The 17,101-nt window shown below is 43.5% G+C and overlaps 2 protein-coding genes across 2 annotated transcripts; both read left to right on the top strand.

Annotated features, from left to right (window-relative positions):
- The first annotated feature begins 866 nt into the window (after positions 1–866).
- LOC139341440 (high-affinity choline transporter 1-like) lies at positions 867–6,897 on the top strand. The gene is made up of 8 exons (XM_070977983.1): positions 867–1,050; positions 2,008–2,124; positions 2,912–3,067; positions 4,800–4,948; positions 5,063–5,206; positions 5,552–5,705; positions 5,897–6,114; positions 6,337–6,897. Exons 1-8 carry the CDS (start codon positions 867–869, stop codon positions 6,895–6,897), a joined length of 1,683 nt encoding a protein of 560 aa, XP_070834084.1.
- A 2,496-nt stretch (positions 6,898–9,393) lies between these two features.
- Positions 9,394–15,424, top strand: LOC139341444 (high-affinity choline transporter 1-like). The gene is made up of 8 exons (XM_070977988.1): positions 9,394–9,577; positions 10,535–10,651; positions 11,439–11,594; positions 13,327–13,475; positions 13,590–13,733; positions 14,079–14,232; positions 14,424–14,641; positions 14,864–15,424. Exons 1-8 carry the CDS (start codon positions 9,394–9,396, stop codon positions 15,422–15,424), a joined length of 1,683 nt encoding a protein of 560 aa, XP_070834089.1.
- The last annotated feature ends 1,677 nt before the right edge of the window (positions 15,425–17,101 follow it).

Below are 17,101 nucleotides of genomic sequence, written 5' to 3'. Positions count from 1 at the left end.
TATGTGTGAGCCACCCAGATGACACTTAAAAGGTGTGTAGAACATGAAGACATGTTGATTGACAGTGACAGTGAGAGATGAACATGCAAGTTAAAAACTGTGCATCTTTGGTGGATAAATGGCCATTCAGTGGATCTTTTGGGGTCAGAGGTTGGTATCAGATCCTGATTGGTGGCGAGGGGTCAGTGGGGACTGGTGAGGGGGGGTGAGGGGGGTGTGAATAGCGAGTACTAAGAAAAACTCTGCACCTACTGGTGATGAGGAGGGCCGGATAATACCTGCAACCAAGGATTCCTGAAAATAGATCTCCACCACATCTCTTCCTGTGTTCATTGTTCATGTTACAACTGTAAAGAGTTTGAATTTCACTCTTATGACATGACTTGATTAAACAGAACAGAGACACATGATTGAAGAAAATCCAATTAAAGCTGCAGTAGGCAACAATTGTTGGATTCCTGTATGTTAAAGCATTTGGTCTCAGCCTGCTCTCCATGGAAAGTGTCATGAGACAACCTTTGTTGTGATGTGGTGTTATTTAAATACACTGAACTGAAATGAAATGAATTTTATGGTTAAATTCAAGCTTATTTGTCACAAAGCTGAAATTATATCATTTCTCCTGGGGCCAGTTTTTAAAAACCAACAAAACATTAGGCAACATAAAAATGCAGGATGGCCTGTTTGCTTGTTAAGTCACTGAACCTGAAACCAGCTATTTTCACCAGAGGGCATCAACGTATCATTGAAGTGGAGGAGGCTTTTTCTTTCCTGTCCATCAGGAATTTCATGGCTCTTTTCAAAAACACTAAGCCAGTTAGTCGTTTACTCAGTCAGACATCAGCAAGAGGAGAAGCTAGTCCATCATGGCCGTCAACATCCCAGGAGTGATCGTCATGGTGATTTTCTACCTGCTGGTCCTCGGGACCGGCATCTGGGCTTCTTTCAAGTCCAAAAGGGAACAGAAGAAAAGTGCAGCCACTGGAATGGATATGGCCCTGCTGGGAAATCGTAACATTAGCTGGGTGGTGGGAGTCTTCACAATGACAGGTGAGGAGAGCACAGTTCAATTTCAATTCAGATCAAATCAATTTTATGTAACAAAACTTGTCTTCCTTTTAACAGGCAGAAACCTGTCTCTAAATTGTCCTTAGGTGTGAGTGTGAGCATGAATGGTTGTCTGTCTTGTGTGTTGCCCTGCGATCGACTGGCGACCAGTCCAGGGTGTACCCTGCCTCTCACCCGTTGACAGTTGGCATAGACTCCAGCCCCCCTGCGACCCTGAAAGGGATAGTCATTATAGAAAATGGATGGATGGATGAACAAAAATGTAAATATCTGTGAATAAATTCAGTATGCAGCTGTATAATTAGGTTCTCTTAATAAGTGGTTGTAGATTATTATGGGCAATGTGGAAACACCCTACCCCTTGAGGTTGTTCGTTGCTTGTTTGTTTTGTGTTCTAAACCAAAGTTAAAAAACTTAAGAAAAGCAGAATCACGTCATAAATTTAATTAATTCAATTAGCTCTATTGCACAATTGAGACAAAAGCCTGCTAATTATATTTCTTCAGGTCAACAAGATGTGAGTGACTCTTAAAGCATTGGTACTAATTCTGATTACACTCAGACACTGATGATCAGATACACTCTAATTCCAGAGCTCCAGAGTTGTAAAATTCTGCCTCTTAATCAGGGCTGGACAACTAAATGGGAAAAGTGGCCATGTCCCACTGGGAGGAGGCCCCGAGGAAGACCCAGGACACGCTGGAGTGACTATGTCGCCTGGCTGGCCTGGGAACACCTTGAGATCCCCCCGGAAGAGCTGGGGGAAGTGTCCAGGGAGAGGGAAGTTTGGGCGTCCCTGCTCAGACTGCTCCCCCCGCGACCCGGCCCCGGATGAAGAGGGAGAAAATGGATGGATGGATGAATTATCCCCCAACCTTTTGCCCAAATATCTGTTGTTTGTACACTCAATGACTTGCTGTGTGTTCATCCGTCCTGTAGCTACGTGGGTTGGAGGAGGCCTCATAGTTGGCACAGCTGAGATGGTGTACACGCCCTCCATGGGACTAATCTGGACAATCGTGATGTTGATGGCATACAGTTCGTCTTTTATCATCAGTAAGAGTTTCAAATTCCATCTGACACGATCCTGTATTCTGCATGTGTAATAAAAAAAAAAGTAGCCTGTTAATCTAAAAACGAAAAAAACAAAAAACCTGCATCTAATTGTTGCATTTAAGCTTGGTGTGTCACAAATCAGAGAGGATCCACACGAAGAGTCACAAGACAGAGACAGATATGAGGCAACAACTGGAAGTTTACTGGGCAGAGCACAGTCCGTAGCAAGGGTCGATGCCAGAAAGCAGGATGATCAGGCAGAAGTACAGAGTCGTAAGGCAAAAACACGAACCAGGTAAACAGGCCCAGGTCAAAAATCCAAAAGGCAGAACGAGAGAACAGGCGGGACGCGAGGCAGGCATAAGCACAAACAACGATCTGGCAAAGAACAAAGGGACACTGACTTGTATAAATACTGAGGGGAAAATGAGCAGATGAGAAACAGGTGTGTGGTGGCAGAGCAGGCTGGTCACAGACTGGCTGACAGTCAATGCAAGATGGCAGGGCTGAGTGGAGGATGAGCGATGAGAGGGGTGTGAGCAGGAGGGTGGGGCTAAGGGGCTCCTCCAGAGTCCATGACATGGTGACTTTACAGATTAACTAACTAATTGAAACTCAGGGGGGTGTATAATTTCCTGCTTTATGTTAAATGTGAAAAAGCAAATAAAATTAATAGACATACAAAGTAAACTTGTTGCTGGATGTGATCTTTTTCACCTTCACTTGATTGATTGATTGATTGATTTTTTTTCTAATTGTGATGTGATCTGTCCTTTTGTAAATCAAGCTGGCTTGGTGTTTGTCAAGCCACTGAGAGAAAGGAACTGCGTGACGATGCTGGACCCTTTCCATATCAAGTACGGAAAAATCCTAACAGCTGGACTGAGCCTGGTTTCACTTATTATTGATGTGGTCTGGGTGCCCGCAACACTACTTGGTTTAGGTACAGTATATATGAATGCACTGAATGCACATATATTTGTATATTTGACAAATACTTTATCATTTCAGTACAGTAAATGTATACATGGATGTATACTATACTATGTCAATGTGACTTGCTACAATGAATATGAACATGTAATTCTGACAGAAAGACGTGGGGCTCTATTTTTGTTTCCGCCGCCAGTGCAGTGGAGGCGTGGCGCAAAGTCAGGTCCGCTTTGCTGATGGGGCGTGGCGGTGCAGACTTTGGTATTTTCGCGCACTACGCTGCGGGCGCAACTACTCCCCATTCTCATTTCAGTCCCACCCGCAACTCGGAAAGAGGGAGGGGAGAAGGCGTGGAGTGGGTTTGACCCAGCCGAGTCCAATCCACCAATCACACCAGCTCCTCGCCTCACCTTTAAGAACGCAGCTTCCGAGGCACATGGCAAGTTTCAAGGATCACTGAGCTCGCGCAGGGTGTCCCCCTGAAAGACTGTAGGGATGCTAGAATTCGCCAGGATGAACGAGTCATGTGCCGACCCGGGGAAACTGGCATACACGTTTGTCACCAGGCAATTTGAGTCATAGATCACCTGGATATTGATGGAAGGGACCCCACATCGGTTCACATAAATGTGGGCTTGGGTCTCTGGGGCACACAACTGCACATGAGTGAAGACCCCGGGGAATCCAAATTTCAACAAGAACCCTCACTTAGTTTCCAGCTGGCTCTCAGGTGTTGCAGGGAAAATGATGTGCTCATTTGCATGTCAGACTAGACTAGAGGAAACTGTGTGTATAGCTGAGCAGACAGTGGACTGACTGATCCCCACCACCGAGGCCACGGTATAAAGCCCCGGGCCGGTGGCGAAGAAGGTCAGACCTGTTGTCACCCTTACTGCGACAGGGAGAGCGCAGCCAGGGTGCGCATTGGAGGCCACGATGCGCGCTACCACATCAACAACCTCCCTTGGCAGATGTAATTTGTTCCTGTGACATGCAAAAGAGTAGATGATTAAAGAAAATTGCATAGCCTATAGTGTTGAAGGCGTTATTCTCGTGGCCCACCTGCACTCCTGCTCACTCATGTCTAAATATGAGGTCCTTAGATGGTAAATCCTCGGCCTCCTCCTCCTCCTCCTCCTCCTCCTCAAAGCAATAATATACTCCATCTTTGTAGATAACGTTAAGCATTACAATGATAACATTTGTATTTGGAATGAAATGACGTGGGTAATAGCGGACAACGATCATCACTTACGTTTTTTCCATGTGTCTGTCTCTCTCTGTCTCTCGAGTGCTCTGAGATAGATGCAGTATATATGCTCTGTAGGATGCCATGGCTGTTTCTGGTTGGCACAGTGACGTTGATTGATTAGTTTGCATCCCTGTTTCACCTAAGTACATTCGGTCAGAGTGAGTGACCATTACGCGTGCCGAATGCGCTTGCGATGTGGTCAGATGAGATACTGATCAAAATATATAAATTTAGGTCTGACCGTATGTGCTGACTGAGAGTTGCATTGAATTGTGGCTGTCCGAAAATCCAAATCCGCTGGCTGATCCTGCTGACACCTCCCCCTACTGCGCTGCCCATCCTGGCACACCTCTGTGCACCTCAGTTTACCAAAATACCAAGTGCTCTGTGCGCCCACCTGCACTACATGAAAAGACCACTGCACAGGGTGTGCACCCTATGCACGAAAATAGAGCCCATGGTCATAAAATGTCCCTGTTGTGTTTGACAGGAGGAACCATGAGTGTGGTCCTGGATTTGTCCAACACTGTGTGCATCTGGATCTCTGCTGTGGTCGCCATTATCTACACGCTGCTGGGAGGCCTCTACTCTGTGGCCTACACAGATATTATACAGCTTGTCCTCATATTCATCAGCTTGGTGAGTTTGGCTTTTTTTTTTTTTTGAAGGAGCTCACACAAGGTACCAAAATCTCCAAAGGATGCTTTTTAAAGTTGTGTGTGTTTATCATTTACATTTTATTTGTCTCTGCAGTGGCTCTGTGTTCCCTTTGTTATGATGAGTCCGTCCACCATGGACATTAGCCAGACACTGATGAACAACACCTTACACGCTCCCTGGATTGGTCAACCAGAGCTGAAAAAGACCTGGATCATGATTGATAACTTCTTATTCTTTGTAAGGAAGCAACAATACAGCCTATATCAAACACAGTTCAGTCTAGTTTTGATGGATATCTTAAGAGTGATGATAAAAAACATAAAGATTTAAATAATAGACAGTTTTTCATTGTAACTGAAGGATCAGAGTGGCTGTAATTAAAGACTATTATCTGAAACAGCATGTCCGTACATGTCAAAGTTAAATTAACAATCCTATGACTGAAATTTAACATTTAAGAGACAATCCCTTTCATTTGAATGAATGCTTCAGTGATAATAGCAGGTGGACATTTCGCCACATTTACCTGCTGTGGATGCCACATTTGTGATTAAATTAACAATTATCTGTTTTCCGCTCCAGACTCTGGGGTCTCTGGGATACCAGGCCATCCATCAGAGGACCTTGTCAGCTTCTACCTCAACCACAGCCAAGCTCACATGCATTGCTGCAGCTTTCATCTTTCTTGTATTTGGGATACCTCTTATATTGCTGGGGGCAGCATCTGCATCCACAGGTATTACCAGTATGCAGAATGTAGCATTTGATGATACTACTTGAAATTTTATCTTAAAGTAATGATGATAGTCATTCTTGAGTTCCCCTTAGTTGAGTCATTCTTGAGTTTCCAGTAGGACCATCTTAAATCAGTCAGACAGGTAATGGGAGCATTGTTCAGTCTGTCCTTCTTTTGTGTCCATGCCTCAGACTGGAACCAGACTACCTATGGTTCTCCATCTCCATATGAACGTGGGGAAGCAGCTTTCGTTCTGCCCATCGCCCTGCAGCACCTCACTCCACCCTTCATCGCCATTATTGGTATTGGATGTGTGGCTGCCGCCGTGATGTCATCAGCTGACTCTGCTTTGCTTTCTGCAGCTTCTGTCCTCACTGCTAACATCTACAAGAGCATCCTGAGACCTCAGGTGAGACAATGTACTTGTTAATCAAACTGCTGTTTGCTATTGTGAAGGTTGATGTTTATTTTGAAAGAAAGGCAATGGAGTGCAGGAAAGTATCAATGGTATAAAGTGGCATGATGGAGAAACAAAGTAGGAGGAAGAGTGAAGAAGATTAGAGAGAGGTATCTGAAAGCAGGATAGTCTCAGTCTGTTAACCTCTTCTTCTTCCTCTTATTTCTTCTTCAGGCATCAGACAGAGAGAGTCAGTGGGTGATCCGTGCTTCTGTGGTGGTCGTGGGCTTGGTTGGTGCATCACTAACCAGCATGAAAACCAGCATTTTACTGTTCTGGTTCCTTGCTGCTGAAATGGCCTACATCATTGTCTTCCCTCAACTCGTCTGTGTCCTCTTCTTCAACATCTCCAATGGTTACGGGGCTATTATGGGCTGCCTGGTGGGAGTTGTATTGAGACTGCTCAGTGGAGACCCATCTCTAGGGTTAGCACCAGTCATACACTTCCCAGGATGCACTCTTGAGGACGGGGTTTATGTCCAGTACTCTCCAGTTAGGACCATCTCCATGCTGTCTGCCATTGCTGCCATCTTGTCGTTCTCCTACCTGGCTTCTGTGCTCTTCAACAAAGGCATGCTTCCTGAGAAGTGGGATGTGTTCAAAGTGAAAGCCCACCAATCACCACAACCACTGACACCGACAGATGCTGCCACAGGACAGAATGAGAATGAGACATTGAACAGAAACGACTCTGAGATCAACGCATCAGAGCCAATGATGAGCACAAAATGTTAGTGTTCCTGTGTGTACAGTAGAATCTGTTGTCTCAAATTAAAATAAAGACCAGTAAATATTAGTTTTTCAGAAAAGTTTCTGTATCCAAAACATAAACGTACTATGAAACATGCACAATGTGTTTGAAGGTGGTGGCCATTGCTTCATCAAAGTTGGAAAGTTCACAGCACATTCGTACTGATTAGGAATTCTCTCTCTCTGATTGGCATCTGTGATGTGTGCTTCATTCACATGCACATTAGGTTTTTGTCAATTATGAAACTGTCTCATAAATATTAAATATACAAGACGCAATAATAGAATAATATTTGACTTTTGTTTGCATTCCAGTGTCCTGCTTATGTATTTGCTATTGGGAACATTCTATTGTGCTGCAGGGTATTTTTTTTCCTCGCAAGGTGTCATAAATATTAAAACTTCCCAATCCCATCTCAGTGTGCTGTATATCAATACTGTATTATTATAGTCACAGAATATCATTAAAGATATCATTAAATTAAAGTCTTTAGAGATTTTAAGCATTTGGTACAAGTGATGCAGAAATGTTTTCGTTATCTAAATTGGGAATTTAGACTGAAAGATATAATCTTTCATATTTATTAAATATTTTACTTAAACTGTCCACCAAAGGTGTGTATGGCCATAGTGAAACCACAAAGCTCAGAGTGACACCCGGGGCCTTGATTGATCATTATATATATTTTATGAAATCAAGACATTTGAATTTAATAGCTTGAATGAAGCCAACCATCAATCCATCTATTCATTGTGGTGGCAGCAGGGTGAGCAAGGTAGTAAAGACGTTCCTCTCCCCATGAATGTTTTCCAGCTCACAGCTGACTGTAAACTGCTCCTGCAGATGATGAAGGTCACGATCTGACAAAGTCACCAGAACCACATCATCTGCAACTGGTCCCAATGGACCTTAGGGCATGTCGGACTGCTGACTCCTTCAAGAAGACTGAGATATCATCATTCAACCAGACAGGTGCTTGCTGTGATATGGTTTGACTTGGTTTCTGTCTCCATTGAAAGATAGTTATCCAAAATAAAACAAGATTTCAAAAAGAGAGAGAGAGGACATTTTACAGACCTTGAGGCAACATTTAGCATGAGAGTAACAGAATGTAAAAACAATGGAAAGTTTCTCCTCTCTTTCCTGCTTGTCTTCCTCTCACATGCTGATTTTTCTTCTTCTTCTTCTTCTCAAATCTTTCACTGGGCTGTTCAAGCTTTGAGTGGAAAGTTACAGAGCAGTGGATGGTCGACTGTTTTTTTAAAAAAATTATCCTTGGGTGCTAGCCACTACATTTCACAGATAAAACAATGTGATGATACAGACACCTTCTGACACATGGAAAGTTACAGAAAGAAAAGAAATGTGGACATTGTGATGCAAAGGTGACACACTGTACCTTAAACTGAGAGAAGACTGGAGTTAGACATTGTGATGACCCATGTTTTACCAGTCCTGACTCACTGATATTGAGGACAATGTGAGAATTTCTGTCCAAAAACACCCTTAATCCAAGAAAGAAAAGTGCAAATTAATGAATTGAATCAACAAGGATGGAGTGTGGAAACATTGATGTAGTCAGTATTGTGAAGCATGTATGGATGAATGACAGTATATGTGTGAGCCACCCAGATGACACTTAAAAGGTGTGTAGAACATGAAGACATGTTGATTGACAGTGACAGTGAGAGATGAACATGCAAGTTAAAAACTGTGCATCTTTGGTGGATAAATGGCCATTCAGTGGATCTTTTGGGGTCAGAGGTTGGTATCAGATCCTGATTGGTGGCGAGGGGTCAGTGGGGACTGGTGAGGGGGGGTGAGGGGTGTGTGAATAGCGAGTACTAAGAAAAACTCTGCACCTACTGGTGATGAGGAGGGCCGGATAATACCTGCAACCAAGGATTCCTGAAAATAGATCTCCACCACATCTCTTCCTGTGTTCATTGTTCATGTTACAACTGTAAAGAGTTTGAATTTCACTCTTATGACATGACTTGATTAAACAGAACAGAGACACATGATTGAAGAAAATCCAATTAAAGCTGCAGTAGGCAACAATTGTTGGATTCCTGTATGTTAAAGCATTTGGTCTCAGCCTGCTCTCCATGGAAAGTGTCATGAGACAACCTTTGTTGTGATGTGGTGTTATTTAAATACACTGAACTGAAATGAAATGAATTTTATGGTTAAATTCAAGCTTATTTGTCACAAAGCTGAAATTATATCATTTCTCCTGGGGCCAGTTTTTAAAAACCAACAAAACATTAGGCAACATAAAAATGCAGGATGGCCTGTTTGCTTGTTAAGTCACTGAACCTGAAACCAGCTATTTTCACCAGAGGGCATCAACGTATCATTGAAGTGGAGGAGGCTTTTTCTTTCCTGTCCATCAGGAATTTCATGGCTCTTTTCAAAAACACTCAGCCAGTTAGTCGTTTACTCAGTCAGACATCAGCAAGAGGAGAAGCTAGTCCATCATGGCCGTCAACATCCCAGGAGTGATCGTCATGGTGATTTTCTACCTGCTGGTCCTCGGGACCGGCATCTGGGCTTCTTTCAAGTCCAAAAGGGAACAGAAGAAAAGTGCAGCCACTGGAATGGATATGGCCCTGCTGGGAAATCGTAACATTAGCTGGGTGGTGGGAGTCTTCACAATGACAGGTGAGGAGAGCACAGTTCAATTTCAATTCAGATCAAATCAATTTTATGTAACAAAACTTGTCTTCCTTTTAACAGGCAGAAACCTGTCTCTAAATTGTCCTTAGGTGTGAGTGTGAGCATGAATGGTTGTCTGTCTTGTGTGTTGCCCTGCGATCGACTGGCGACCAGTCCAGGGTGTACCCTGCCTCTCACCCGTTGACAGTTGGCATAGACTCCAGCCCCCCTGCGACCCTGAAAGGGATAGTCATTATAGAAAATGGATGGATGGATGAACAAAAATGTAAATATCTGTGAATAAATTCAGTATGCAGCTGTATAATTAGGTTCTCTTAATAAGTGGTTGTAGATTATTATGGGCAATGTGGAAACACCCTACCCCTTGAGGTTGTTCGTTGCTTGTTTGTTTTGTGTTCTAAACCAAAGTTAAAAAACTTAAGAAAAGCAGAATCACGTCATAAATTTAATTAATTCAATTAGCTCTATTGCACAATTGAGACAAAAGCCTGCTAATTATATTTCTTCAGGTCAACAAGATGTGAGTGACTCTTAAAGCATTGGTACTAATTCTGATTACACTCAGACACTGATGATCAGATACACTCTAATTCCAGAGCTCCAGAGTTGTAAAATTCTGCCTCTTAATCAGGGCTGGACAACTAAATGGGAAAAGTGGCCATGTCCCACTGGGAGGAGGCCCCGAGGAAGACCCAGGACACGCTGGAGTGACTATGTCGCCTGGCTGGCCTGGGAACACCTTGAGATCCCCCCGGAAGAGCTGGGGGAAGTGTCCAGGGAGAGGGAAGTTTGGGCGTCCCTGCTCAGACTGCTCCCCCCGCGACCCGGCCCCGGATGAAGAGGGAGAAAATGGATGGATGGATGAATTATCCCCCAACCTTTTGCCCAAATATCTGTTGTTTGTACACTCAATGACTTGCTGTGTGTTCATCCGTCCTGTAGCTACGTGGGTTGGAGGAGGCCTCATAGTTGGCACAGCTGAGATGGTGTACACGCCCTCCATGGGACTAATCTGGACAATCGTGATGTTGATGGCATACAGTTCGTCTTTTATCATCAGTAAGAGTTTCAAATTCCATCTGACACGATCCTGTATTCTGCATGTGTAATAAAAAAAAAAGTAGCCTGTTAATCTAAAAACGAAAAAAACAAAAAACCTGCATCTAATTGTTGCATTTAAGCTTGGTGTGTCACAAATCAGAGAGGATCCACACGAAGAGTCACAAGACAGAGACAGATATGAGGCAACAACTGGAAGTTTACTGGGCAGAGCACAGTCCGTAGCAAGGGTCGATGCCAGAAAGCAGGATGATCAGGCAGAAGTACAGAGTCGTAAGGCAAAAACACGAACCAGGTAAACAGGCCCAGGTCAAAAATCCAAAAGGCAGAACGAGAGAACAGGCGGGACGCGAGGCAGGCATAAGCACAAACAACGATCTGGCAAAGAACAAAGGGACACTGACTTGTATAAATACTGAGGGGAAAATGAGCAGATGAGAAACAGGTGTGTGGTGGCAGAGCAGGCTGGTCACAGACTGGCTGACAGTCAATGCAAGATGGCAGGGCTGAGTGGAGGATGAGCGATGAGAGGGGTGTGAGCAGGAGGGTGGGGCTAAGGGGCTCCTCCAGAGTCCATGACATGGTGACTTTACAGATTAACTAACTAATTGAAACTCAGGGGGGTGTATAATTTCCTGCTTTATGTTAAATGTGAAAAAGCAAATAAAATTAATAGACATACAAAGTAAACTTGTTGCTGGATGTGATCTTTTTCACCTTCACTTGATTGATTGATTGATTGATTTTTTTTCTAATTGTGATGTGATCTGTCCTTTTGTAAATCAAGCTGGCTTGGTGTTTGTCAAGCCACTGAGAGAAAGGAACTGCGTGACGATGCTGGACCCTTTCCATATCAAGTACGGAAAAATCCTAACAGCTGGACTGAGCCTGGTTTCACTTATTATTGATGTGGTCTGGGTGCCCGCAACACTACTTGGTTTAGGTACAGTATATATGAATGCACTGAATGCACATATATTTGTATATTTGACAAATACTTTATCATTTCAGTACAGTAAATGTATACATGGATGTATACTATACTATGTCAATGTGACTTGCTACAATGAATATGAACATGTAATTCTGACAGAAAGACGTGGGGCTCTATTTTTGTTTCCGCCGCCAGTGCAGTGGAGGCGTGGCGCAAAGTCAGGTCCGCTTTGCTGATGGGGCGTGGTGGTGCAGACTTTGGTATTTTCGCGCACTACGCTGCGGGCGCAACTACTCCCCATTCTCATTTCAGTCCCACCCGCAACTCGGAAAGAGGGAGGGGAGAAGGCGTGGAGTGGGTTTGACCCAGCCGAGTCCAATCCACCAATCACACCAGCTCCTCGCCTCACCTTTAAGAACGCAGCTTCCGAGGCACATGGCAAGTTTCAAGGATCACTGAGCTCGCGCAGGGTGTCCCCCTGAAAGACTGTAGGGATGCTAGAATTCGCCAGGATGAACGAGTCATGTGCCGACCCGGGGAAACTGGCATACACGTTTGTCACCAGGCAATTTGAGTCATAGATCACCTGGATATTGATGGAAGGGACCCCACATCGGTTCACATAAATGTGGGCTTGGGTCTCTGGGGCACACAACTGCACATGAGTGAAGACCCCGGGGAATCCAAATTTCAACAAGAACCCTCACTTAGTTTCCAGCTGGCTCTCAGGTGTTGCAGGGAAAATGATGTGCTCATTTGCATGTCAGACTAGACTAGAGGAAACTGTGTGTATAGCTGAGCAGACAGTGGACTGACTGATCCCCACCACCGAGGCCACGGTATAAAGCCCCGGGCCGGTGGCGAAGAAGGTCAGACCTGTTGTCACCCTTACTGCGACAGGGAGAGCGCAGCCAGGGTGCGCATTGGAGGCCACGATGCGCGCTACCACATCAACAACCTCCCTTGGCAGATGTAATTTGTTCCTGTGACATGCAAAAGAGTAGATGATTAAAGAAAATTGCATAGCCTATAGTGTTGAAGGCGTTATTCTCGTGGCCCACCTGCACTCCTGCTCACTCATGTCTAAATATGAGGTCCTTAGATGGTAAATCCTCGGCCTCCTCCTCCTCCTCCTCCTCCTCCTCAAAGCAATAATATACTCCATCTTTGTAGATAACGTTAAGCATTACAATGATAACATTTGTATTTGGAATGAAATGACGTGGGTAATAGCGGACAACGATCATCACTTACGTTTTTTCCATGTGTCTGTCTCTCTCTGTCTCTCGAGTGCTCTGAGATAGATGCAGTATATATGCTCTGTAGGATGCCATGGCTGTTTCTGGTTGGCACAGTGACGTTGATTGATTAGTTTGCATCCCTGTTTCACCTAAGTACATTCGGTCAGAGTGAGTGACCATTACGCGTGCCGAATGCGCTTGCGATGTGGTCAGATGAGATACTGATCAAAATATATAAATTTAGGTCTGACCGTATGTGCTGACTGAGAGTTGCATTGAATTGTGGCTGTCCGAAAATCCAAATCCGCTGGCTGATCCTGCTGACACCTCCCCCTACTGCGCTGCCCATCCTGGCACACCTCTGTGCACCTCAGTTTACCAAAATACCAAGTGCTCTGTGCGCCCACCTGCACTACATGAAAAGACCACTGCACAGGGTGTGCACCCTATGCACGAAAATAGAGCCCATGGTCATAAAATGTCCCTGTTGTGTTTGACAGGAGGAACCATGAGTGTGGTCCTGGATTTGTCCAACACTGTGTGCATCTGGATCTCTGCTGTGGTCGCCATTATCTACACGCTGCTGGGAGGCCTCTACTCTGTGGCCTACACAGATATTATACAGCTTGTCCTCATATTCATCAGCTTGGTGAGTTTGGCTTTTTTTTTTTTTTGAAGGAGCTCACACAAGGTACCAAAATCTCCAAAGGATGCTTTTTAAAGTTGTGTGTGTTTATCATTTACATTTTATTTGTCTCTGCAGTGGCTCTGTGTTCCCTTTGTTATGATGAGTCCGTCCACCATGGACATTAGCCAGACACTGATGAACAACACCTTACACGCTCCCTGGATTGGTCAACCAGAGCTGAAAAAGACCTGGATCATGATTGATAACTTCTTATTCTTTGTAAGGAAGCAACAATACAGCCTATATCAAACACAGTTCAGTCTAGTTTTGATGGATATCTTAAGAGTGATGATAAAAAACATAAAGATTTAAATAATAGACAGTTTTTCATTGTAACTGAAGGATCAGAGTGGCTGTAATTAAAGACTATTATCTGAAACAGCATGTCCGTACATGTCAAAGTTAAATTAACAATCCTATGACTGAAATTTAACATTTAAGAGACAATCCCTTTCATTTGAATGAATGCTTCAGTGATAATAGCAGGTGGACATTTCGCCACATTTACCTGCTGTGGATGCCACATTTGTGATTAAATTAACAATTATCTGTTTTCCGCTCCAGACTCTGGGGTCTCTGGGATACCAGGCCATCCATCAGAGGACCTTGTCAGCTTCTACCTCAACCACAGCCAAGCTCACATGCATTGCTGCAGCTTTCATCTTTCTTGTATTTGGGATACCTCTTATATTGCTGGGGGCAGCATCTGCATCCACAGGTATTACCAGTATGCAGAATGTAGCATTTGATGATACTACTTGAAATTTTATCTTAAAGTAATGATGATAGTCATTCTTGAGTTCCCCTTAGTTGAGTCATTCTTGAGTTTCCAGTAGGACCATCTTAAATCAGTCAGACAGGTAATGGGAGCATTGTTCAGTCTGTCCTTCTTTTGTGTCCATGCCTCAGACTGGAACCAGACTACCTATGGTTCTCCATCTCCATATGAACGTGGGGAAGCAGCTTTCGTTCTGCCCATCGCCCTGCAGCACCTCACTCCACCCTTCATCGCCATTATTGGTATTGGATGTGTGGCTGCCGCCGTGATGTCATCAGCTGACTCTGCTTTGCTTTCTGCAGCTTCTGTCCTCACTGCTAACATCTACAAGAGCATCCTGAGACCTCAGGTGAGACAATGTACTTGTTAATCAAACTGCTGTTTGCTATTGTGAAGGTTGATGTTTATTTTGAAAGAAAGGCAATGGAGTGCAGGAAAGTATCAATGGTATAAAGTGGCATGATGGAGAAACAAAGTAGGAGGAAGAGTGAAGAAGATTAGAGAGAGGTATCTGAAAGCAGGATAGTCTCAGTCTGTTAACCTCTTCTTCTTCCTCTTATTTCTTCTTCAGGCATCAGACAGAGAGAGTCAGTGGGTGATCCGTGCTTCTGTGGTGGTCGTGGGCTTGGTTGGTGCATCACTAACCAGCATGAAAACCAGCATTTTACTGTTCTGGTTCCTTGCTGCTGAAATGGCCTACATCATTGTCTTCCCTCAACTCGTCTGTGTCCTCTTCTTCAACATCTCCAATGGTTACGGGGCTATTATGGGCTGCCTGGTGGGAGTTGTATTGAGACTGCTCAGTGGAGACCCATCTCTAGGGTTAGCACCAGTCATACACTTCCCAGGATGCACTCTTGAGGACGGGGTTTATGTCCAGTACTCTCCAGTTAGGACCATCTCCATGCTGTCTGCCATTGCTGCCATCTTGTCGTTCTCCTACCTGGCTTCTGTGCTCTTCAACAAAGGCATGCTTCCTGAGAAGTGGGATGTGTTCAAAGTGAAAGCCCACCAATCACCACAACCACTGACACCGACAGATGCTGCCACAGGACAGAATGAGAATGAGACATTGAACAGAAACGACTCTGAGATCAACGCATCAGAGCCAATGATGAGCACAAAATGTTAGTGTTCCTGTGTGTACAGTAGAATCTGTTGTCTCAAATTAAAATAAAGACCAGTAAATATTAGTTTTTCAGAAAAGTTTCTGTATCCAAAACATAAACGTACTATGAAACATGCACAATGTGTTTCAAGGTGGTGGCCATTGCTTCATCAAAGTTGGAAAGTTCACAGCACATTCGTACTGATTAGGAATTCTCTCTCTCTGATTGGCATCTGTGATGTGTGCTTCATTCACATGCACATTAGGTTTTTGTCAATTATGAAACTGTCTCATAAATATTAAATATACAAGACGCAATAATAGAATAATATTTGACTTTTGTTTGCATTCCAGTGTCCTGTTTATGTATTTGCTATTTGGGGAACATTCTATTGTGCTGCAGGGTATTTTTTTTCCTCGCAAGGTGTCATAAATATTAAAACTTCCCAATCCCATCTCAGTGTGCTGTATATCAATACTGTATTATTATAGTCACAGAATATCATTAAAGATATCATTAAATTAAAGTCTTTAGAGATTTTAAGCATTTGGTACAAGTGATGCAGAAATGTTTTCGTTATCTAAATTGGGAATTTAGACTGAAAGATATAATCTTTCATATTTATTAAATATTTTACTTAAACTGTCCACCAAAGGTGTGTATGGCCATAGTGAAACCACAAAGCTCAGAGTGACACCCGGGGCCTTGATTGATCATTATATATATTTTATGAAATCAAGACATTTGAATTTAATAGCTTGAATGAAGCCAACCATCAATCCATCTATTCATTGTGGTGGCAGCAGGGTGAGCAAGGTAGTAAAGACGTTCCTCTCCCCATGAATGTTTTCCAGCTCACAGCTGACTGTAAACTGCTCCTGCAGATGATGAAGGTCACGATCTGACAAAGTCACCAGAACCACATCATCTGCAACTGGTCCCAATGGACCTTAGGGCATGTCGGACTGCTGACTCCTTCAAGAAGACTGAGATATCATCATTCAACCAGACAGGTGCTTGCTGTGATATGGTTTGACTTGGTTTCTGTCTCCATTGAAAGATAGTTATCCAAAATAAAACAAGATTTCAAAAAGAGAGAGAGAGGACATTTTACAGACCTTGAGTCAACATTTAGCATGAGAGTAACAGAATGTAAAAACAATGGAAAGTTTCTCCTCTCTTTCCTGCTTGTCTTCCTCTCACATGCTGATTTTTCTTCTTCTTCTTCTTCTCCTTCTCAAATCTTTCACTGGGCTGTTCAAGCTTTGAGTGGAAAGTTACAGAGCGGTGGATGGTTGACTTTTTCAAAAATTATCCTTGGGTGCTAGCCACTACATTTCACAGATAAAACAATGTGATGATACAGACACCTTCTGACACATGGAAAGTTACAGAAAGAAAAGAAATGTGGACATTGTGATGCAAAGGTGACACACTGTACCTTAAACTGAGAGAAAACTGGAGTTAGACATTGTGATGACCCATGTTTTACCAGTCCTGACTCACTGATATTGAGGACAATGTGAGAATTTCTGTCCAAAAACACCCTTAATCCAAGAAAGAAAAGTGCAAATTAATGAATTGAATCAACAAGGATGGAGTGTGGAAACATTGATGTAGTCAGTATTGTGAAGCATGTATGGATGAATGACAGTATATGTGTGAGCCACCCAGATGACACTTAAAAGGTGTGTAGAACA

This window comes from Chaetodon trifascialis, chromosome 13, assembly GCF_039877785.1.
Source record: "Chaetodon trifascialis isolate fChaTrf1 chromosome 13, fChaTrf1.hap1, whole genome shotgun sequence".
NCBI classification, from domain to species: Eukaryota; Metazoa; Chordata; class Actinopteri; order Chaetodontiformes; family Chaetodontidae; genus Chaetodon; species Chaetodon trifascialis.
The sequence above is the reverse complement of the archived record's forward strand: the minus strand, read 5'-3'. Positions and strand labels throughout refer to the sequence as shown.